The sequence below is a fragment of the Dromiciops gliroides genome, chromosome X (genome assembly GCF_019393635.1).
Source record: "Dromiciops gliroides isolate mDroGli1 chromosome X, mDroGli1.pri, whole genome shotgun sequence".
Taxonomy (NCBI): Eukaryota; Metazoa; Chordata; class Mammalia; order Microbiotheria; family Microbiotheriidae; genus Dromiciops; species Dromiciops gliroides.
In genome coordinates this window covers 66,575,661-66,601,364 of record NC_057867.1, presented here as the reverse complement: position 1 = coordinate 66,601,364, position 25,704 = coordinate 66,575,661, and the positions used below count along the sequence as shown (strand labels likewise).

Genomic DNA, 25,704 nt, shown 5'->3' with positions numbered 1-25,704 from the left:
CTACCTGTACCCCAATAAGCCTTTTTTTTTTTTTTTTTAAGTGAGGCAGTTGGGTTTAAGTGACTTGCCCAGGGTCACACAGCTAGTAAGTGTGTGTTAAGTATCTGAGGCTGGATTTTTGAACTCAGGTACTCCTGACTCCAGGGCTGGTGCTCTATCCACTGCGCCACCTAGCTGCCCCCGATAAGCTATTTAATGAATATTTGTGGACCCCAATAAAATGCTGATTTGTGAAAATGATAGTTGGAGCAGTCTTGCAGACTGCTCTGAAGGAGTTTGGGATTTAAACTGGGTGTGAGGGGAGAATGTTAGAAAGAAGAAACTCCATGTACAGAACTCAACAGAAAGGACATTGGAATCCAATAGCTCTCCAAAGTGCTAGTTGTGTCACAGTAGCTAATGACTTTATTCAGCTTCACTAATATAACACCAGCACAGAACTAATATTTATACAGAATTTTTATATAATCTATTTAGAGAAACTCGGGTATGACAGTGAGTTAGGAGTATATTTTGAGAGCTGAAAAGATACCCCCAAGTCTATGTGTAAATCTTTGAAGGCAGTTTTCTGAGATCTTGGGCCTTTGGTACCTTCCCTCCTCTGGCATTTTGATCTTCAAGTCAGACCCTTCCTCTTAAAAATTAGGAACCCAAACCCCATCCAGGTAAAACACCTTTCCCAATGAATGTCAGACTGCTTGGCCACGCTCTCTCAACTTGCAGTCCAGGACTTGGAGAAGAAAAAACTCACACCTTTATTTTCTCTCTCCTTTAATTGAATTTTAGCATTTACTTTAATGACTTAAAAAACCTATTCTTCTCCTGACACAAACAAGGTGAAAAAACTCAGTACTAGACCATTTTTTTGGTTCTTGGGGGAGAAAAGAATCACTACCCTGTGTAGATGACCCACTTGGGATTCTCTCAGAAAAGAAATCACATACTAATTTTCATTAGCCAAATGTTTCATGGATGGTGGTCTGCTATCAGTAACATAATATTGTATACTCATGGCATTCTTCTTATTTCAATAGTATCTGAATTCATTTTAAAAATGAACTCTGGGAATTAAAAATATTATAATTAAAATATATGCAAGCTTTTGAGAAAAAACATAGGATTTAATCTAAATTCAGTAGATTAAAAAAAAATCAAACATTGAAGCCTCAGTTCTAGTGGTGGTTTTCATCATTTCATAGTTTATAAAATAAAAAGTCTTTTAAGTAATACTGTGTTGCATAAAATTGTGCACTTTATTTGCATGAAACAATTATCCTAGCTGTGTCATTGTAGGACACAGATGTACTAGGGTTATTATAACTTGTCTTTCATAAACACTGGTATGTACTCAGTGAACTTCTAAACTTCTCAGTAGCTTCTCTTTAAACCACTTCAAAGTAACCATGTATTTATAATTTGCTTCTTGCTTTTGCTTATTTTTCCAAAGTATAAAATCTTAGCTTGCAGCTGTGGTAATAAGTGCTGGCTTAGTTTCTTCATTTTAAATTGTCAATGAAATGGCCTCATCCTGTTCAGTTTGCCTCCTTATTGTAAGCCCAGCAGATGACATATAATTGCTGATATGTAGAAAATGTATCTTGTTGCGTTTAATGTGACATATTAAGAACCTTGGAGGCATTGAGAAACTCTTTCACTGTGAAAAATTTAAAAATGTCTCTGTCCTGTCCGAATGGGAAGCAGCCTTGTATTGGCTGGAGGGCTAGCCTCCCAATGAGGAAGACTTGGGTTGACTTCTGCCTTTGACACATACTAGGTGGGTGGGTGACCCTGCACCGAGTTGCTTAACTTCTCAGTGTAGCAGGCAGCTTTCTGACAGATGGTAAGTTGGAGAGGAGGTCCCAACTTGCATTGGTAGTGGCAGCTGCCTTTACCAATGATATCATCATAGGTTCAGTCCCTCTCTCCTAGCCTAATTACTATATAGAGTTAACCTCCCTCCAAGTAAGTACGATCCAAGAGCGTAATGCTATTTTTTTGTTAAAAACTTAATAGAACTATGAGACCAACTTTTTTTTCCCTTTATGTAGTATTTTAAATTTCCCTAATTAAAAAAAAATAATAAAATAAATCTTCCTAATTACATGTGAAAACAATTTAACATCCATTTTTTAAATTTTGAGTTCTTTCCCTTCCTCCCCCCTTTGATAAGGCATGCAATTCGATATAGGCTATACATATGTAGTCATGCAAAACATTCCCAAGTTAGGTTCTGAAAGAAAACAGACCAAAAACCTCAAGAAGAATAAAGTTTTTTTTAAAAATCCTGCTTCAATCTGTATTCAGACAACATTAGTTCTTTCTCTGGAGATGGATGGCCTTTTTCATCATAAGTCCTTCAGAGCTACACCAACTTTTCTTTAATGATTCTAAATTGACTCTGAAGTTCTTGAAATGTATGGAATTGTGTGTGTGTGTGTGTGTGTGTGTGTGTGTGTGTGTGTTTTGGAAACTTAAATTTGCTGTAATATATTTTTGATACCCTCTCACTTTGTCCTCTTCTCCCTTCGTCCTTTAACCAGCATTCTCTGTAGTCATCTTCCACTTTTGTTCTCTGTTGGCTAATACCCATTATAAGCATTAGCTGTATCTTGAGATAAATTCAACTCCTAGGGGTATTAGCATTTCTAAAACAGATTGGTATACTCACTCCTTTCCCTATCTCTTGTTGCTTTGCTAATGGCATCTCTGGGTTTAGGGATGTTGACCTCTTGGTAACACTGCCTTTTACTGCTTTGAAGACTATACTACCTTAAATGCTAGAAGAATTTGGTAAGCTGGGAACAACTGCTGTTTCTCCTCCCTCCTTATTCAAGGAATGGCTCTTTGGTATTTTTCATTTGTCATGCCACTACTAGAAGATATAAGAAGCTAACCTAGAAAGTAATGCTCTAGATGTAGTTATTTGGAGAGATTGGGAGGAGTTGAGAGTGGCTGTCACAAGTGATAGGAGAAAAGCTCGGGAGACAAACCAGAAGGAATGTGAGAGGTGAAAGGGAGAAATGTTTTCAGAGGGAAAGAGTGAGGAAAAGACATTTAAAAGTAAAGAAGATCATTGACTGTTGTATAAGATAAGACAGCCTAGTATTTTTTTTTTTGTTTTGTTGGTGAGGCAATTGGGGTGAAGTGACTTGCCCAGGGTCACACAGCTTGTAAGTGTCAAGGTTCTGAGGCTGAATTTGAACTCAAGTCCTCCTGAATCCAGGGCCGGTACTCTATCCACTGCGCCACCTAGCTGCCCCAGCCCAGTATTTTTTAAAAGTAGTATATTACCAAAAGAATAGGGCAGTTCTTTTGGCCAGCCCTACTGTATCAGAATGAAGGATTGACTTTACTGATAACTCTTGATCAACACCATTGCGTTGTTTTTGTTCCTTGAAAGTTCAGGCTGTATAGAATCAAAGTGCCATTTAATTCTGTAGCTTATGACTCAGACCTTGAATTTTCTGGCACCTTTTTTCACATAAAGTAGTGGGAGGACTGAATCTGGCAGTGAGATAAAATGACTTTATACATTTAAGGGGAATAAAAAACAGTGAGTTTCCTAATGATGGAAGAGTCCTGCAGAATCTTGGTTGTATTTTTTTTTTCCTCTGAATTCCAACTTGTCTTTTCAACATATATTTATTGCATTCATTATATGCATAATTCTAGACTCTTTGAATACAAAGACAAAACCAAAACAGTACCAGTTTTCCCAGCTCTTCCAATATTGTACAGATATACAGTCTACGTATAAAGGATAGACAGAGTAACTTCAGGAAGGAAGCGAGAAGTAATGATCAAGACAGTGATGGATCAGGAAGAGACTGTTGAAGAAGATGGCAGCTAGGTTGACATTGTTAGAGGCAAGGCAGAGAGGTATTCTACACATAGAGAGCAGCTTATTAATAGTCTCAGAGTTGATGTAAGAACAAAATGTTTCAATAAGGATTTGGTTTAAAATGAGGATAAAAGGCCCAAATGTAGGGGCAGCTAGGTGGCTCAGTGGATAAAATGCTGGCCTTGGATTCAGGAGTACCTGAGTTCAAATTCCGCCTCAGACACTTGACACTAGCTGTGTGACCCTGGGCAAGTCACTTAACCCTCATGGCCCTGTAAAAAACAAACAAAAGGCCCAAATGTAAAAGGAAAAGAGCAACAAAACTTAATTTTTATGTATGTATATACATGTGTATATATATATATATATTTTTTTTTTTTCAAAAAGGGCCCAAAGGCAGAAGATGACATGTTGAGTTTAGAAAACAGCAAGTAGGTCAAGTTTGACTAGAATATAGAGTGTATTAAGGAGATTAATACAAAGGAAATCTGGACAGGAAGGTGGGACGTGGGTGAATGACTTGAAATGGCAGGCTGAAACATTTGTGTTTCCTCCAAAAGGCGATAGGCATCCATTGAAAACTTTTGAATAGGGGAGTGATGAGGTCAAACTTGTTTCCTAAGAATGTTAATTTGGCAGCTCTGTGGAGTATGCACTAGAGAGGAGGGAAACTAGAAGCAAAGAGGCTGCTAAAATAGTTCAGACAAGAGATAGTGAAGTCTTGAATGATGATGTTGATGCTGTGAGTGGAGAAAAGGGGACAGATGCAGATGCAGTAAGATGGAGTCAGCCACTGAATGTATTTGGAAAAGCTAGAAAAGGAACAATCAAGCACGGCTTCTAGGTTGCAAACCTGGGTTTTTGAAAGGGAGTGGTACTCTCGCTTCAAATAGGAAAGGTAGAAACACAGGCTAGTACAGGAGAAAGGATAATGAGTTTTCTATTTAGGCTTAAGTATGAGATAACTATAACATCGAGGTTGGAGCTGAAAAAGCAAGTGAACGGTTAGATACCTATGCTGATCTAACAAAAGCGTCTGAGGAGTACTCAGGTAGGAAGAGAACCAGGAGAGAGAAATATCACAAAAATTTGAGGAAAAGAAAAATATCTAAGAAGAGAAGGGCGTTGGCCAGTGTTGAAACTACAGAATGGGCAAGATGGATGACTCAGAAAAGGCTCTTGATTTAAATTAAAAAAAAATTTTTTGGAGGCAATCAGAGTTAAGTGACTTGCCCCAGGGTCTCACAGCTATTAAGTGGTTGATGTCAGATTCTAGGGTCCCTCTGACTCTAGGACTGATGCAAGGATATTGGTTTTAGTAGTTAATAGTTTGTTGGTAAGCCTGGAGATTATGGCTTGTGATCTGGGTAAAAGCCAGATTAGAAAGCATTTAAGGGGGGCAGCTAGGTGGCACAATGGATAATGCACCAGCCCTGGATTCTGGAGGACCTGAGTTCAAATCCAGCCTCAGACACTTGACACTGGCTGTGTGACCCTGGGCAACTCACTTAACCCTCATTGCCCTGCCAAAAAAAGAAAGAAGGGATTTAAAAGTGAGAGAGAAATGAAGCAATTGAAGCAGTCCCTTCCCCTTTTTTTAAAAAGAAATTTGGCTCATAGGATGATGACTTGAGGGGATGGCAGCATTAAGAGTGGGGAGACTGGATATGTTTTTAGGCAAGAGGGCTTATTGGATACAAAGAATTTAAAGGAAGTAGAATTTCCCAGGCAAGTCCCCAGGCCAATAGGGTCAAGGACACAGAAACAGGTGTTGGCTTTAGTAAAGAGAAGAGATAGGGATATGATTTCAAAGGGTTTTGTGGTATACATTTTGAGAGAAGGTGCTCATGTTGGATGGCTTCTATCTTCTTGATTTTGTAGGAGATAAAGCCAGAGGTGGGGAGGAAGCAGTGGTACAGATACTTGGAGGAAGGAAGTGAAGACCTTCTCATTCATTTATAGCCAAATACCACCATTTAATTCCCCCAAATTTTTAATAGTGTTGTTTTTCATTTGTGACTGTCCATTTGTAGTATTGTTTATGGTCAGCCAAGTAAGTGCCCCTTCCACCATTCTCTTTTTTTTTTTTTTTTTTTTAGTGAGGCAATTGGGGTTAAGTGACTTGCCTAGGGTCACACAGCTAGTAAGAGTTAAGTGTCTGAGGCCGGATTTGAACTCAGGTACTCCTGACTCCAGGGCCGGTGCTCTATCCACTGCACCATCTAGCTGCCCCTCCACCATTCTCTTTTCCTATCACGTAGGAGAATTAGTTAAAGGTTAGGCTGGCAATACCTTTTTTTGACCCCACCCCCAAAACATAACAAGTGGTTGATTTTCATCTTAACTGTCTGCATTTTATAGGAAGTAGCTCTGGAGTCATTGTAAACTTATTAGGTGGGATCAGTTAGTTTAAGAAGTTTCCATGTGAGACTCCCATTTTCTTCTTTCCTATCCTACAGTGTCTCCAGATTGTCAGCATATGTTTTTAATTTACATGTACTTCTATGGCAAAGGAATACTTATTTTTATACTTCAGTACTTCAGGGATCTGGATTTCATTGTGATAGAGGTACTTCTTATACTACTGTGATTCTTAACAGCTTGGGGTTTAGGAAACTGACCATCATCTCATAGCCATGTCTCTCTACTGATAAACCTAGCTGGGTTGATCCTCACATGCCACACATATAGTTTATACAGTCATCTCCAGAAAAAAAGGCACTAATTTTATCGTAATGCAATTTGGAAGACTTTGAAACCATTCAAATTGTATCTTAATGCAGATTAATCTCAGTAATACATAATATATTAAGGAAAATAGTCATATGTGCATATGTATATGCAAATACATATGCACATATATGTGTGTGGATCCCATTTAAATAACCACCTTCTATTTTCAAATTTTTCCTAGTAAATGAAACGATTTGTTGTATTGTAAAAACACTGCATTTGAGGAGTGACACGATTTTGAATCCTGCTTCTGACCCTTGCTAGTTGAGTGAAAAATCATGCTTAATCCTCCCGAAGCTTGGTTAGTTGCTCTGTAAAATGGAAACAATACTGGCAGCGCTTCTTTTACTGAGTGCTTTTGATGTTCCAATAAAATAATATATGTAAAAACCCCCAACAAAACAAACAAACAAACAAAAAACCCACTGCATTTGGAGCCAGAGAACCTAAGTTCAAATTCTTTGTTGCTTATTGCTTGCATGATCTTGAACAAGTCATTTACCTTCACTGGGCCTGTTTCTTCTTTCCCAAATTGAGAGGATTGGATTGAATGAGTTCTTAGGTTCCTTTGTAGGAACCTAGGTATTCCAGGTTTTAGATTTTGATTTAGGTATTCTAAATCCTTTGATCATAAGTCTTTACTTTGGCTCATAGGAATGTTCTGGGAAGCCATAGCTCTCTGATTTCTTAATTTCCACCAATAGGTGGCAACATAATTCATCTAAAAGTTGGCTTTTTAATGTTATCATAGTTTCCAGCAAAATTGATGAACTTCTATTGAACAGTAGATTTTATTTATTCTCATTATTAGATATAACCTTGATTGTATATTCTTTATAACTCAAAAAAAATGGTTTGATTTTTTTCAAAGATAAAATGGCGATTTCTTTTTATATTCGTATTCTACAGCTACATTAGAAAACTGAATGACAGTTTGGTTAGTTTATCAAAGAAAATAAAAACAGGGATGTTAGATGTTATTGGAAGTTGAACTTTTTTCCAATTAAGCAGCTTTTATTAAGTATGTTCAGAGGAGATTTTGTTCCAGGCTACAGAGTAAACAGAAAACTACCATCGGGGCAGCTCAGTGGCACAGTGGATAGAGCACCGGCCCTGGAGTCAGGAGGACCTATGTTCAAATAAGGCTTCAGACACTTACCACTTACCAGCTGTGTGACCCTGGGCAAGTCACTTAACCCCAATTGCCTCACTAAAAAAAAAAAAGGAAAGAAAAAAAAAGAAAACTACCATCACTAAAACTGTAGATATTGAGGTACTTGGTATTTAAAATAAACAACAACAAGCAAACGCCCAAAATAACATTATGTTTTAAAAATAGACATAATTAATCAAATAAACTTAATAAGTATTTTAGGATTTTTCAGTCAGTTGCTTTAGATTTGGGAAATTTTAAAACACAAATAAGCTATTACAGCTATGACCACCTGCTGTGAGACAGAAAGCATTTATTAAATACCTGCTTTATGCCTGTTTAATAGGAAGATTTTCTTTATGAAATCCATAAGCCAACAAATTTCTTGATTGGCTTTATTCCTGAGAATCATTGGTATTAGAACATAATGGCACAGCTAGGTGGCACAGTGGTCACTGGAGCAAGGGCTCTAGTTCTATAAGTCAGTAGAACTTGTCTTCAAATCTGGCCTCAGATGCTTACTAGTTGTGTGACCCTGGGAAAGTCACTTAAGCCCAATTGCCTCCCCTCTACCCCACTAAAAAAAGGATATTAATGAGTGCCATAACTTTGTGTAATGGTCAGGGAGCAAGCCTTGGGATCAGGTCCTGTCTCTGACCCATTTACTAGCTGTCTAACTCTGGACAGGCCGTAAGGTTTTCTTTTCTTTTCTTTCCTTTTTTTTTTTTTTGTGGGGGCAGTGGGGGTTAAGTGACTTGCCCAGGGTCACACAGCTAGTAAGTGTCAAGTGTCTGAGATCAGATTTGAACTCAAGTACTCCTGAATCCAGGGCCGGTGCTTTATCCACTGTGCCACCTAGCCGCCCCCCAAGTTTTTAATTTTTAAAGAGTAATTTCTCCTTCCAAATTGAATGTAAATTTTATAAAATCCTAGCTTGTTTTCTATCACTTTGGTACTTATATTCTTCATCCTGTTTACTTTTCTTTAATGATACCACTTTTTATTGGATGTTTTTCAGTATAATTCCACTGAAAGCACGTGCCTGTTCTTCCACCCCATAAGTCATCATAGAAATTGAATGTGATATTAGTATGGTTACCTTATAAAGTAGATGTTATATTTTCTCCCTTACACCAGCATTGTAAAAGGATTTTTTTTTTGATTTACATTTTTGTGGCATCTTATCATATGTATCTTGTTTATTAACTAAATGATGGTCGACACATTTTCTCTCAGGTCCAGACTTTGTTGTTTGTGATGAAGGCCACATATTAAAAAATGAAGCTTCTGCTGTTTCAAAAGCCATGAATTCTATACGTTCAAGAAGGAGGATTATTTTAACAGGAACACCTTTACAGAATAACCTGATAGAGTGTAAGTAAATCTTTCTTTTATGTCTAAATGTCTTAGCACATGAGCATGGCCTTCTCCCATTTTAATTTTTGTTGTATGTGAACCTCATGGTTATCTATGATTCTCCTTTCTTCTCCCATCATCCTGAGGGGTAATAATAGGAAAAGAGCCCTGGCCTGGCCCTGGCTCACCATAGCCCCTCTGGTGCCACATCATTATTTCAGTGTTTTCTCCCGTTAGAATTTAACTTCTTATTGATTTCATTTTTCTTTTATCTTATTTATGTTATCTTAACTTTGTATTTTGTTCTCAGTCATTGTTTAATTTTAAAATTTATTTTATTCCTTTATCCATTTTGATTTTCCATTCTGCAGTCAGTTGACATAAATGTATATGGTATTATATTATTTCATTCATTTGATTAAAGATCTGTGCTTTCAATGCAACTTGCCCCACTGCTGATGAAAATCTTGTTTGGAATTATAGATGCCTGTCATATCACATGTCATTTCTGAGTTGGAAAGAATAATGATTTAGGTTGAAATACCCTTGTTAGAAGCTCTTTTGTTACTGTAACTTGTGACTAGTATTTATAGTGGATATTTTTGTTACAAGATCTCTCAGGCTGCCTCTGCTATATTAGATTTGGTTTTTTTGTTCTTGTTGTTGTTGTTTGTTTTTTTGTTTTTGTTTTTGTTTTTTGCTGAGGCAATTGGGGTTAAGTGGCTTGCCCAAGGTCACACAGCTAGTAAGTGTTAAGTGTCTGAGGTTGGCTTTGAACTCAGGTCCTTCTGACTCCAGGGCCAGTGCTCTATCCACTCTACCACCTAGCTGCCCCCGCTATATTAGATTTGTAGCAAATGTTTGTTCACAATTTATTTGGTGTTCTTTCTTGGCAGAATAACCCTAAAGTCTCCTTATTGTGGTGTCAGCATTTGAAATAAGCACTTTGTTGGAGAATTGTTTCTGAGAACCTTTAACCTTTTGAAGGACAGGTTGTTAATAAATAAAGCTATTTTTTTCTCTTAGATCACTGCATGGTTAACTTCATCAAGGAGAATTTGCTTGGATCCATTAAAGAATTCAGAAATCGATTCATAAATCCGATCCAGAATGGTCAGTGTGCAGACTCTACCATGGTTGATGTCAGAGTGATGAAAAAGCGGGCCCACATTCTCTATGAAATGTTAGCTGGATGTGTGCAGGTACAAATTTGTTTCACAGAAATAGAAGAGACTTGTTATTGAAGCATTATGACAACCCAGAAATGTGAATGAAGTCCATATACCTTGAAATATGGCTTAGTGTGGGTACTTTTGTCCCTTTCTTGTGCCATGTAGGTTACATTTCGTTTGCCCCTTCTTTTCAAACTTTTGCGGTACTTGAATTCTCAATTTGTAAAAGTTTCTTTGGGATGGGAGTGGGGCAGGTAGGTTGGGATGGTCAGGGCTGCCCAGTCCTGACCTAGGGGTTCACTGGGTGGGCAGTTCTGCTTTTATCTATGCAGAATAGCAACTCAGCCTCTAACCTAGAGTCTTGGAAGGTTGATGTCTGAGTGTCCTCTAGGGTTAAGTGAACTACTTGGGATCACCCAACCAGTATGTGTCAAGGGATGGGGCTTAAATTCCTACCTTGCGGACTCCCAGGCTAGCATTCTATGCACAACGCCAAACTGTTTCCCTTTTGGCCTTATGAGTTAAATTATTTGTTAATTTTCATTTTCTTAAATCTGTATTTTGTAAAAAAAATATATTACACACTTATGTGTTCTGTTTGAACACATTTATGGCATTCAGAAATTACTATTAGAATCTTTTTAAGAATTAAAAATTAGATGACAGTTATTGTATGAAGCATTTAATCAGTCAGCAAACATTTATTAAGCTCTTACTTTGTGCTAAGCACTACAGATATAACGAAAGGGGGAAAAAATAGTCCCTACCCTAAAGGAGCTCATGTTTTAATGAAGAAAAGACAACATTTACACATAAATTATATACAATGGTGATGAAAGATAAAGTACTAGCAGCTGGGGGTAGGGAAACTTGTCTGCAGGTGATGGAATTTGAAAGAACTTCAGAGGGGAATCTGAGTAAGGGCTGCATTTGTTTTCCTTTCGCCTGACTGTCTGAGGCATTCCAGCAGGACAAATAGATGGCTCACCTCAAATCCTGCATCTGACACATGCTGGTAATCAGTCTCTCGGCAAATCACTTAACCTCCTGAGTGTTCTCAGCATCTTCAGTGGCAGAACTGCATTGGTGGAAGGAATTTCCTCACTGAAAAGTCCCTATATCCATAAAACCCATACCAAAAGAGTGAGAAAGAGATTGATTTTATAAGCTAGAATTTAATTGGTCGATGCCTAGTGTTGTGTTGATTAAATAAATTACTTGTATGTTCTTAGGCTTTAATGAAAGAAATGGTTGGGAAAATAGATTTAGAGAATAGAGTATAGTATGAAAGAAATTACAGCTTTTTTATAGTTGGGAAAATGCCTTGCTTACTGTTGTTAATCCTCTGATTCTTTAAAAGCTCACTAATTCGGAATTGTTATTGGAAAGAGGCTTCTGCATTAGACTTGTTATTAGATATTCCTACAAACAAACCAAAAAACCACCCAACTTTATTATTTTTGAAGTCCAAACCTAAGAGGCTTCCAGTGTTGCCAAGGAGGTATCTGCTTTAATCATGTAATAGAGCTTCTGAATCCTCTCTATTACAACAGCAGTTTCTCAGACCAGTGTGTGTGTGTGTGTGTGTGTGTGTGTACATATATATTCATACAAAATACAGGAGCAGCTTGTTAGCTGGACTTAATTCCATTATATCGATTTGCATCTGGCCTTTATGATAATGTTGGCCATAGCTGAAGTGGTTTTTCTTGTAAAAAACTAATTTTATGTAATTAGTACATATTTATTAACAGTTTTAAGTTGCTTTATGAGTGATGTAAGACAGTCTTCTTTGTTAAGGAGGCTAAATATATGTCCTTGAATCTTACCTATTTTTTTACATTATCAATATCTTTTTTGGTCAAGGCAGACCTAATAAATTTTTAATCAGTTGTATTTCACTTATTGTGTTTGCCTTAAATGAAAAGAGTTTGTCAAATATTAAGCCTTGTGTACAAGCCAGTGTTGTGTCTATGGGGAATAGGGGAGGGGAGAGACAAAGGCAAAATGCAGGCTATGCCCTTAGGAGTTTATATTGTATTTGGAAGATAAAGAATTGTTTTTCTTCCATTTGGCTGCTTTATTTGTGCATGGAGACCATTGTGAGCAGTCCACATACCATATCAACTCATATTATCTAGCTAGGTCAGTTGTGTCAGTTGTGAGTATGGATTAAAGCTATTGTTGAATGGCCACTAAGTAAAAGTCCAATATGCCTGAGTGCACCTTTGTGTAATCAGGTTATTCCTTGGCTATTTCTTTCCAGGGTATACTTGAGTGCGACTCCCAGAACATAGGCCTTTCATTTTATAGCAGAATGGGAGGTAGTTAAACTTTGAGTTGAGCATCACAATAGATAAGACACCAAAGATCTTCAAGGCAATGGCGGGCTGGGCCTGGGGTGCAAGAGGTGGTGTAACTGAATTGAGGGTTTTCCTCTGTGTTTGGCCGGTTGATCTGCAGACTGTGAGATCAACTCACCAATCTTGGTGACTTCCTTTCATTGAAGTATTTCTTTATTGACTTTTTCTTATACCAGAGAAAAGATTATACCGCCCTAACAAAGTTCCTGCCACCAAAGCATGAATATGTTTTAGCCGTAAGAATGACACCTATTCAGTGCAAGCTTTATCAGTACTACCTAGATCACTTAACGGGTAAGTGAAAATTAACAAAAAGTCAAAATGTTTTTATAGTGGAAAAATGTTTCTGAAATTTCAAAATAACCAATTATTAATTTTCTACACTTTGATTATGTACTTTATGTGTATATATATATATGCATATACATACAGAGAGAGAGAAATATAATAATCATCATAGAGTATAAGTAGGGGGTTTTTTGGTAGTGATTTTTTCCCTTTATTTCATCTTTTTTACAAAACCTAGTATGAAACACTGGATTTCATTAGATCACAACAAGGTAGCAAGTCATCTGCTAACACATTGGTACTTGGTTTCCTAGCAGTGTGGTGCAAGAAAGTTGAGAAGTGGCTTTATTCGCTTTCTGGCCCCTGAGATGGACAGTGCTCTGCACTAGGCCTTTGCTCTAAGCTCACCTCAAGTTAGTCCCACTGACATAATGGATTGAGAAGTAGCCTTGACGTTAGATAGACCCAAATTTAAATCCTGCCTGACCCAAGGCTATATTACCCTGGGCAAGTCATATAACCTTCAGATGCTACAAGACAGTAAGTTGTAGAGCTGTGTTAGTAGGTGTTTCATCACCAGAAGTTCCCTGTACTGATGAAATTACAGGTTTAGTTTCTACTGCTCCCCACCCCCCTTTTCCCAAAAATAAAGGTTAAAAGTGAATACTTGGGGGTCAGCTAGGTGGCACAGTGGATAGAGCACTGGCCCTGGAATCAGGAGTACCTGGGTTCAAATCCAGCCTCAGACACTTAACACTTACTAGCTGTGTGACCCTGGGCAAGTCACTTAACCCCAATTACCTCACTTAAAAAAAAAATAATGAATACTTGGCAAGAATTGTGGAAATTCAGAGTCAAAAAGGACCTCGGGGCCCAATCTAGTCCCACCCAAAAATGAAAGAAAATTTGTTCTGCAGCATCAAAAGTACTCATCCAGCCTTTACTTGAAGATTCCTATTGATGTAGACCCTCCTGAAACAGCCTTTTGTATCTATGGGGAGTTTTCACTGTTAGAAGGCTTTCCTTAAATGAAACTTCAATTGTAACTCCCTCTCTCTCCTGCTTTGCCCTGTGTGGTCAAATAGAGTAATGACTCTCTCTTCCATGTGATGATAGCCCTTCAATTATTTAAAGAGAACTGCCATCAGTACCAGTAGTTAGTGTCCCTTTGTCTAAGCTAGAAATATTCATTTCCTTCAACTAATCCTTGACTGTTGTCTCACATTGTTGACTAATAGTAAATTTTCAATCTATTGATATTCCATATAACTTTTTTGGGATGAACTCTTGTGATTGTCAAGTTAATTTTTTGGAAGCCAAATATAATGCTTTATATTTATCCTTAATAAATTTTATCTTAATTGATTTGTTCCAATATTTTAGCCAATTTAAGACTTTTCTGATTTCTGTCAGTCATTGATTAAAAATGTTAAACCGCTTGGCGCCAAGTATAAGTACCTAGGACACTCCCTTGGAAACCTCATTGCAATTTCATATTGGTTCATTATCTACTAGCTTAGTAAAGGAAAAAGGGTTAATTTGCATTTCATATTAAGCTCTCTTCACATCACCTATCTGCATTTTCTTCTACATCTTAGACCTAACACTCCTTATTTGTAAAACTCTAAAATCTCTCTTCTGAACCTTTCTTCTCCTTATCCCTTATTTTAGTGAAAAATGGGGATAGTACAGGAGTAAAAAAAAGAAATACACAAAAAACTCTGAAAGATGTCATGACAAAAACTATAGATTTCTAATAGTTTTTATAATCAAGTGGAATAGAGCCCACAACTTTGATGTTTTTTCTATTCAAGAAGAAGCCCACTTTGGAGAAAATAAGTCCTGCCTTCTTTATCGTTTGGGGGAGTAGAATTTTTTGTTTTCTTTCCATAGAATACCCCAACCAATGTAATTGTTTCTTTTATTTGAAAAATCAAACATAAGTTGTTAGGTTTCAGAACTTTAGTCAGTTAATGAACATTGATTAAGTACCTGCTGTATTCCAGGAACTGTGTTTTAGGCTCTTTCTCTCTCCTCATTTCCCTAAAGCTTTTGGCATGAAGTTTTCCTCTGCTTACAGCCCTTTCTACCTTGCATTATATTCACCACACAAATTACAAGAGAAAGAATGAATTAATAACTCTACTCTCAGTGGCATCCAATACACCATAAACTTTTCTAGGGCAGAGATGTTTCACAGAAGTTCAGAGTTGGAGGGAAATTCAGTCCAACCTATACTCAAGAAAGAAGTTCCACCACAGTGTCCACAAAGTGGTCACCCACCCTTGCCTTGAAGCATTTCACTGGCTCTCAGGGCTATCCATTCTTTTTTTCTGATCCCAAGCCTATATTTACCTCTTTGTACATTCCGTCCATCTGATTGGTTCAGTATTTGGAAAGGAGTACCACAAGGCTGTATGTTGTCATCTTATTTATTTAACTTCTACGCAGAGGACATCATGAAAAATGCCTGCCGGGATGAATCAAAAGCCAGGATTGGGGTTCCTGGGAGACATATCAACAGTGTCAGATAGGAAAATGATACCACTCTGATGGCAGAAAGTGAAGAAGAATCAAGAAGCCTCTTGATGAGGGTGAAAGAGGAGAGTGTACAAGCTGGCTTGATGCTTAACATCAAAAAAACTAAGATCTTGGCAACTCGTCCTATCACTTCCTGGAAAGTAGAAGGAGAAGAAATGGAAGCAGCATCAGATTTCATATTTTGGGGCTCAAAGATAACTGCACCCATGAAAATAAAAGATGCTTGCTCCTTGGAAGGACAGCAATGGCAAATCTGGATAGCATGCTAAAAAGCAGTCACCTTACCAACAAGTGTCCATGTAGTCAAAACGATGGTTTTTCCAATAGCAACATGTGGCCGTGAGAGTTGGGCTATAAGGAAAGCTGACTACCACAGAACCAACATGGATCAAATCAGTAAGTACTTAAAGATATTCATTCAGACTATTCACTGGAAGATCAGATACTGAAGGTGAAGCTTAAACTTTGGCCATATAATGAGAAGACCAGACTTATTGGAACAGTCCCTGATGTTGGGAACAATTGAAAGCAAAAGGAAATGGGGCCAGCAGAGGATGAGATAAATAGAGAGTGTCATGGAAGCAACAAATGTGAACTTGAACGGCCTTCAGGAGACAGTGGAGGATAGGAGGGTCTGGAGTACTATATAGTCCATGGGAGTCATGAAGAGTCAGACACAACTGAACAACAGCAAAAAAGAGTTTACATGCTTCCCTACTGAATCAATCAATCTCTCTCGATTTCTCGCTAGCTAGCTGTCAGGGTTAACTGATTTGCCCACAATCACACAGCTAGTAACTGTCTGAGGCCGAATTTGAACTCAGGTCCTCCTAACCACAGGACCACCTAACTGTCCCAAATGGCTTCTTAATAGATACAGCCCAATGTTATCACTTATCAGGTTCTTTTTTAATTCTTTTTCTGTTACCCAGTATGCTACTCATCCCTCTAGTTTGTTATTTGCAAATTTGATGTGCATGCCATCTCTGCATTTATCTAAGTCATTGATAAAAATAATAAACTGCTGATAGCCAAGTATGGATCCCTCTACTGGAGACTTCACCATAGACCCTTTCCAAATCGGCAATAAATAGGTCTCGCATGAACTGTTTTTGGAAGCCATGCTGGCTTTTGGTGATCCCTTCTTTTTTTTCTAAATGTTCCCTAAACTCCTCTCTTTTAGTGATCCATTCTACAATTGGTCCAAGAATGTAAGTCAAACTCATTGGTTTTAGTTTGTAGATTCCATTCGTTTTTGTTGAAAATGGGTATCTTTTCAAGTCCTTCATTATCTCTCTCATTCTCTGTGATCTTTCAGATATCACTGACAGTAATTCAACAGTCCCATCTAACTGACAATATAGTTTATCTGGACCAAGTGACTTGAATTCATTGAGAGTAACTAGGTGCTCTCTTAATATTGTCTTTCTCTTTTGTATCCCCAGTCTCTTAACTATTTTCTTTCCCATCATTGCCAGTGCAAACACCATTCTCCCTGCCAGGGAAAACACAAGAAATCTAACAGTTGAACAAGTTTCCCATCTTTCTTGTTAGTTATTATCCCATCCTCCCTAAGCGGTGGTTCTAGCTTTTCTTTGATCTTCCTCTTTTTCCTCTATATAGCTATCAAAACCCCACTCTTTTTCTTGCCTTTAACTCACTTTTCCTGCCTCAACTCATTATGAGCTTTAGCATTCCAAACACTATATTTACAGGACCATGCAGTGCTCTTATATTTATCCTATTTTACTTACCCTTGCTTTCATCTTCTGTAAATATCTTTTTTTAAAAAATCTATGTTGGGGGGCGGCTAGGTGGCACAGTGGATAAAGCACCGGCCCTGGAGTCAGGAGTACCTGAGTTCAGGTCTGGCCTCAGACACTTAACACTTACTAGCTGTGTGACCCTGGGCTAGTCAACCCCAATTGCTTCACTAAAAATTAAAAAAAAAAAATCTATGTCGGTTGATTAATTCTCTGTGCATCCATCTTTGTTTCAATTTTGTCTTTGTATTCCCAGCTGATAGTACAGTGCTTTGCACATAGTAGAGACATAATACTTATTGAATTGAATCTTGTTCAATATTAATGATAATGTAATATTGGAATTACAAATAATGAACCATTCGAAATAACAAGTCATTTTTACTCTGCAATTTCTTACATTGTATAATTAATGTGCCTTTTAAAAGGAATATGATGTCACAGTGCCACTTTTATCAGCTAAAAATCTCTGAATAATAGCCATGTGAAAATAGGATGAAAGGCCTTGTGTTATCTGGCATTCTTTTTTTTCTTTATTGGACCTTAGATACTTTGCCAAAATATTATGAGCCTTGTTTGCTACAATAACCAACACCAAAATGTTCATCACTCGGCTATGTATTGCTAAGAGCCACTGTCTTAAGAGCAGTCAAGTATGTAAGATTTTAGAATAAATCCAGGCTTGGTTTCTTTGTAAGTGCATTTGAAAGGAATACAACTTCTAAAGCTCTAATTGCCAAGGTTTCTAAGCTCTGAAAGAATGGCTTGTTACAACCTTATCTGGTGCCATGAATCTTTCCGTTTTCAGGTGTGTTTTTTAATTAGTGCTGCCTTTTATTTTCCTCACAATAGAATAACTTCAATCAGATAGGCCCTTTGAAGAGGTTACCCCAGAAGTTCAGTTGATTGTTGTGTAGGCTCCTGCATCCTGATTTTCATTATAAGACATCCAGATGCTTCTCCTAACTTGTTCAACTATGTCAGTTCTCTGTTTGATTAGGGTTATACATGAAGTACAGATAGAAAATATTGAGCAACTTGAAACAGAATGTAGTTCAATATGTGCCTGAACTAAAACATCTCCTACCCCAGTGGAATAGAACTCCATAGAAACAAGGCCACTCAGCCATACATTATTGACTTAGTAAACCACATAGTAACATTATCTATGTTCTATGGTATTTTTATTTATTTTGCTCAACTTTTCCCAATTGCATTTTAATCTGATTTGGGCTGCATTGGGGTGTCATGAGGGCTGTTGCAGCCCATAAGTGGTATGTTCTGCAACATACACAACTCTTATCTGAAGTTTGCTACGGATTGGTAAGCACTACCTCCTGTGATAGTCCATTCCTCTTTTAGATAGCTTTAACTTGTAGAGACTTTTTCTCCTATCTATTGTATCATGTCTCATGCCCACTTTTTTTATTTAAGTCCTCGAGAGTCAAGCAGAGTAAGTCTAAGGTATCTTATAAGACATTCCTCCAGATATTTCAGTACAGTGATTATATGTCTCTTCTCCTCCTCCTCCCTCCACTGCCCAAGTCTTCACTTCTCCAGCTTCTATGTTAATACTTCCTTTTACCTGATTATGATTTCTAATCCCTTCACCATCCTAGTGCCCCTTCTCTGAATACAATACACTCCTTAAATGTTTTTCTCCAATTATGGTTGCTAGAACTGACCACAATGCTGTTATCTAGCCATGATCAAGTACAGTAGAACTGTCATTGTGGGCACCGCATATCTAATAATGCAGCTTAAGATCATGCTACATTTGGAGGTTATCATAACACCTTCTCAGCACATGATGTGGCCTAATGGGCCATATTATTGATTTTTTTTTTCCCTTTTTTGCAAATTATCTATTCACATGGTTATGGCATCAATGACAGAGACAGGGAACAAACAAATAGTATTCAACAACTGACTGCATCCTTACATCACATATCCAACTGAAAATGCGGGCAACAAATAATTTCATTTTCTTATTATTGACAATTCTAAAAAAATAAAAACATTTGGTCTGTTAGGGTAACAAGTCACTTTAATGTCTCTTCCATGCACATTAAAATCACTTAAGAGTCTCCAGAGGTATACTAATAGAGACAACTTCACTAGATGACTCAGATTATCTGCATCAAACAACAAGGAGGTATATTCTCTCCAAAGAAGTTTGCCTTTATAATGAAGGAAATATGGCCTAAAATTTGAGTGAAGATGTTATTTCTACAGATGATGAGGTGCTCCAGATGTTTTTGTTTGAGGATGTCATTGGGCTTATAGCATAAAGCCCCAGGGTATAGAAGACCCTCTCAAGTGAGAACTATAATTATTCAAGTTTTCAGCCCATCCATCCACACAGGAAAAGCAGAGCTAACATCTTTTGACCAGACTGTGATACAGAGTTGGATAAACATCCTAGACTTGGTCCATTAGTAAACGTATCTTGTTTTGTTTTGTTTTGTTTTAGAAATAAATTCATTAGGTCTTTTGGTAGAGGAGAGTGAGCCAGAAAGGAGGAGCTACCACTCCCCGGGTTCTAGAACGTTTATATTATATCATTTGGGATTTTGACAGAGGTATTGCACATGAGTTCAGGCATGAATCACAGAAAGGGAGCCCAAAATAAGACCTAGGTGTAAAGACCTCTAAACAAAAATGTTTTGGGTAGATCTAGGATCTAAGGGAGTTGCAAATCTCTTGTAGCCATCTCTGACCTTCTTGGAGCATTACTGAGATCAGGGAGACATTTTGGGTGTAAATTTGCAAGTAGTCTCAAAGCACACAAAGTTAAGTTCAAATAATGATAGCTAATAATCCACAGATACATATATGTATATATAGAAAAATATAGATAGATATGTGTTTTTATTTTTATATATCTATATCTATATAGTTACAAGCTTTAATTATGAGTTAAATACCTTTAACAATTTTTGGTTTATTAATAATAAATTTGTTAATAATTCCTTTTAAAATTGTTAATTGATAATTTCACTTAATACCATACTAAGACTTTGGTTCACCCTATATTCATATATGTGTCAAGTATAGGCTGTGGTCTCAGTATTCCCATATTCATAATTAACTAGACCCATATTTAAATAGGAGTGGGGAATAGTATCTACCTAAAGCCATCAGCAAGTATTATATGCAATGGAGATAAATTAGAGGCCTTCCCAGTAAGATTAGGGGTGAAACAGGGATGTCCATTATCACCCCTATTATTTAATATTGTCCTAGAAATGTTAGCTTTAGCAATCAGAGAAGAGAAAGGAATTAAAGGAATTAGAATAGGCAAGGAGGAAATAAAACTATTACTCTTTGCAGATGATAAAGAATCCTAGAGAATCAACTCAAAAATTACTTGAAACAATTAACAACTTTAGCAAAGTAGCAGGATATAAAATAAATCCACATAAATCATCAGCATTTCTATACATGACCAACAAAGTCCAGGAGCAAGAGATAGAGAAATTCCATTTAAAGTAATGGTAGATAACATAAAATACTTGGGAGTCTACTTGCCAAGACAAACCCAGGAACTCTATGAACACAACTACCAAACACTCTTCACACAAATCAAATCAGATCTTAATATTTGGAAGGATATCAATTGCTCATGGATAGGCAGAGCCAATATAGTAAAAATGACAATACTGCCTAAATTAATTTACTTATTCAGTGCCATACCAATCAGACTACCTAAAAATTATTTCATAGAGCTAGAAAAAATAATAACAAAATGCATCTGGAAAAACAAAAAATCAAGAATATCCAGGGAAATAATGAAAAAAAATTCACAGGAAGGTGGGTTAGCAGTACCAAACCTGGAGCTTTACTATAAAGCGGCAGTCATCAAAACTATCTGGTACTGGCTAAAAAATAGAGTGGTAGATCAATGGAATAGGCTAGGCACAGGAAATGCAGTAGTAAATGACACTAGTAATGTAGTGTTTGATAAACCCAAAATCTCCAGCTTCTGGGATAGGAACTCAGTATTTAACAAAAACTGCTGGGAAAACTGGAAGAGAGTATGGCAGAAAATAGGCATAGACCAACATCTGACACGTTATACTAAAATAAGGTCAAAATGGATACATGATTTAGACATAAGAGGTGATACCATAGGTAAATTAGGAGAGAAAGGAATAGTCTACCTATCAGATCTTTGGAAAGGAAAACAGTTTTTGACCAAACAAGAGATAGAGTATATTATAAAATGCAAAATGGATGATTTTGATTATATTAAATTTAAAAATTTCTGTACAAACAGAAGCAATGCATCCAAAATTAGAAGGGAGACAGAAAGCTGGGAAACAATTTTTGAGGCCAGTACTTCTGATAAAGGCCTCATCTCTAAAATGTATAGGGAATTAAATCAAATTTATAAGAATCCAAGTCATTCCCCAATTGAGAAATGGTCAAAGGATATGAACAGGCAGTTTTCTGATGAAGAAACCAAAGCTATCCATTCCCATATGAAAAAATGCTCTAAATCTCTAATGATTAGAGAGATGCAAATTAAAACAACTCTGAGGTACCACCTGACACCTATCAGATTGGCTAAAATGACAAAAAAGGAAAATAATAAATGTTGGAGAAGCTGTGGGAAAATTGGAACACTAATTCATTGTTGGTGGAGCTGTGAACTGAACCAGCCATTCTGGAGAGCAATTTGGAATTATGCCCAAAGGGCGATAAAACTGTGCATACCCTTTGACCCAGCAATACCACTTTTAGGTCTTTTTCCCAAAGAAATCATGGAAGGGGGAGCGGGACCCACATGTACAAAAATATTTATAGCTGCTCTTTTTGTGGTAGCAAGGAATTGGAAGTTGAGGGGGTGCCCATTAATTGGGGAATGGCTGGACAAGTTGTAGTATATGAATACAATGGAATACTATTGTGCTGTAAGAATGATGAGCAGGGGTGGCTAGGTGGCGCAGTGGATAAAGCACCGGCCCTGGATTCAGGAGTTCCTGAGTTCAAATCCGGCCTCAGACACTTGACACTTACTAGCTGTGTGACCTTGGGCAAGTCACTTAACCCCCATTGCCCCGCCAAAAAAAAAAAAAAAAGAAATGATGAGCAGGAGGAGTTCAGAGAAACCTGGAGGGTCTTACATGAGCTGATGACGAGTGAGATGAACAGAACCAGAAGAACATTGTACCCAGTATCATCAACATTGAGTGTTGACCTACTGTGATGGACTATATTCTTCTCACCAATGCAGTGGTACAGAAGAGTTCCAGGGAACTCATGATAGAAGAGGATCTCCAAGGATCCAAGATAAAAAAAAAAGAATTGTGGAGTATAGATGCTGAATGAACCATACTATTTCTTTTGTTTTTGGTGCTGTTGTTTTTTTTTTCTATTTTGAGGTTTTGCATCATTGCTCTGATTTTTTTCTCATATAACAGGACTAATGCAGAAATAGGATTAATGTTATGTGTATATATATATATATATGTGTGTGTGTGTATGTGTATATCTATATCTATCTATATATCTATATGTGTATATGTATATAGATAGACGGGGAGGGGGGAGGGAGGGAAGGGAGGGAGAAAAATCTGAAATTGTAAAGCTTGTATAAACAAAAGTTGAGAACTATCTTTACATGTAACGGAAAAAATAAAATACCTTATATGTAAAAAAAATAATAATAAATAGGAGTGGGAGAGTGAGATGCATTCATTCATTTTGGGAAGTTGTGCATCAGTATTATTGTGGTGATGGTTTATGGCAGGTGTTATTGGGATCTCTGGGGTTTTTGTTTTTTTCTATTTATTCTGTATATGGCTTGTTTGTTCATAATTGTTTGCCTCTTATCTCCTCCCTCTTCCTCTCCCCTACCCCTTTCATTAGATTGTAAACTAGCTCCTTGAGAGCAAGGAATATTTTTCATTTTTGTATCTCCAGTGCTTAACACAGTGGCAGGCACTTAATAAATGCTTTTTGACTTATATTCTCTGATGAATTCATGTTATGGGTCAATCTTTGAGCAGTATGAGCAGACCACATCATCCTTCTAACAAAAAATTACCCTGAAGAAATTGCATGAATTATTTTGGGGAGGATATATGATTTTCAAAGGTAAGCCAGTTATGCAGCCAGAGCAAGGGTGGTCATGCAAGACTAATATCTCTTCTTCTTCTTTTTTTTGATAGGATTACTAAACCAATAGATGACAGGAATACTGTGGATATAGCTTACCAAGATTTTAGCAAAGCTTTTGATAAAACATAATTATTTTATGTGGAAGATGGAGAGAGATTAGTAATGCAATCAAATCGATTCAAAACTGGTTGGCTATCCAGACACAAAAAAGTAAATTTTAAATATTTCAGTATCAGTGTGGCAGGAAGTCTCCAGTGGAGTACCTTGCCATCTCTTTTTGTCCCTCTGCTGTTTAACATTCCCATCAATGATGGGGATAAAGGCATAGTTGGTATGCTAATCCAATTTATAGATTACACAGACCTAGGAAGAATAGTTAATAATAGAGTCAAGACCCAAAAGGATTTGGACAGGATAAAGCACTAGGCTGAATCTAATAAGATGAAATTCAGTAGAAATAAATGTCAAGCCTTGGACTTTTGTACAAAAAAATGAACTTCATATGTACAAGATGGAGGTAGGCATGAATAGATATCAGTTGTTTTATAAAAAGAGTCTTGGGTTTTTATGAACTGCAAATTCAGTGACTCACCCATCTGAAAACAAAAAAGGTAAATGCAGTCTGAACTTCACTGAGAGAGGGATAGCTTCTCAGAATAGGGATATGTTAGCTCCTACTGTACGCTGCTTTTGTCATACTTCAGATAGAATGTTGTTTTGAGTAATGGACACCACAGGTTCAAGTGAACATTGATAAGCTAGAGTATGCAAGGCCTTGAGTCCATTGCATATGAATATTGGTAGAAAGAATTGGGCATGGTAAAAAAAGGACTGTTTAGGGGCGGCTAGGTGGTGCAGTGGATAGAGCACCGGCCCTGGAGTCAGGAGGACCTGAGTTCAGATTCGGCCTCAGACACTTAACACTTACTAGGTGTGTGACCTTAGGCAAGTCACTTGACCCCAATTGCCTCACTAAAAAAAAAAAAAAAGGACTGTTTGGATATGATGGGTTTCTCCATCTATTTGAAGGGTTGTGTTGTAGTAGGGAAAATAAACTTGTTTGATTTACCCTCAGGAGCAGAAATAAGCAGGGTAGAAGTTGCAAAAAGGCAAATTTAAGTTCAATAGCAGTAAAAACCTGCCAAGAATTGGAATTGTCCAAAAATGGAATGTGCTTCTTCAAGAGGTGGTGAGTTTCCCCTCCTTGGATGTTTTTAAGGTGGGGCTGGATGAACATTTGTCAGGGAGGTTATAGAAGAAATTCCTTTGCCATGTAGGTCATACTAGGTGGCTGCTATGGTCCCTTTCAACTCTAAAATGCTGATTACATGAGATCTCTGAATATACTTGGTCCAATCCAGTTGCTTTTCACATCTTTGTTCTCTTTGGTGTCATTTCTGTGTCCTTTGTCAGCAACTGTTAGGTTCCTGGTTTGGTGGTTCTGCTGTTCTTCATGGAGAAAAGTTTTGTTCAAATGGCTTTTGCAAATCTTTTCCATTTTGCTTCTGTTTTTATTTCATCCATTTTAATTCTTGAATACCCTCAGCATGATGTTGCTTAATTGAATATCTTCCCACATTTTTATCCAGCACTGCTTCTCTGTTTTATGACACAATAATAGTTATATATCATCTTTTTAAAGATTTACATATAATTTAAATAATATAACTTGATGGTGTAGCTATGTGGCACAGTGGATAAAGCACTAGCCCTGGATTCAGGAAGACCTGAGTTCAAATCCAGCCTCAGACACTTAACACTTACTAGCTGTATGACCCTGGGCAAGTCATTTAACCCTCATTGCCCAGGCCCCGGTCCCACTCCCCTCTCCCCCAATAATAATATAACTTGATGTTTCCTTTTATAGCCCTGTCTTTTCATTTGACTAGTTAAATTAAATGTTTGCTAAATAAATCATTTTCTGGGCTCTTTTATTCTCTTGTGACAGTTTATATTGGTTAAACTTCTAGATGAAATTATTCTAGTTAGTATCGATGCTAGTTCTGTTGCCCCACTTTTAATATTTAGTAACTTGTTTAAGTAATTCAGGGTTTAGTAATTCTTTTGGGGGGGGTGGTAGGGCAATGGGGGGTTAAGTGACTTGCCCAGGGTCACACAGCTAGTAAGTGTCAAGTGTCTGAGGCCGGATTTGAACTCAGGTACTCCTGAATCCAGGGCCGGTGCTCTATCCACTGCGCCACCTAGCCGCCCCAGGGTTTAGTAATTCTAATTGCATTACATATATTTTTCTCATTGTTTTTCTCTTTGTTTTGTTAGATTTTACCTCTGGTGTTCTATAATCTGCCAGTGCACAGACAGCTGACACAGATAACTTCTAGAGCACCACATATTACCGTAAAGAATGAAA

At 37.3% G+C, this 25,704-nt stretch overlaps 1 protein-coding gene across 7 annotated transcripts in view; it reads left to right on the top strand.

Annotated features, from left to right (window-relative positions):
- The window catches only part of ATRX (ATRX chromatin remodeler), a 183,909-nt gene that overhangs the window by 103,418 nt on the left and 54,787 nt on the right, over positions 1–25,704 (top strand). For all 7 annotated transcript variants that reach the window (XM_043974368.1, XM_043974367.1, XM_043974363.1 and 4 more), the window contains 3 exons: positions 8,964–9,101; positions 10,110–10,285; positions 12,795–12,912. In XM_043974368.1, the coding sequence (XP_043830303.1) occupies positions 8,964–9,101; positions 10,110–10,285; positions 12,795–12,912 (432 nt within the window). The remainder of the gene's footprint in view (positions 1–8,963; positions 9,102–10,109; positions 10,286–12,794; positions 12,913–25,704) is intronic.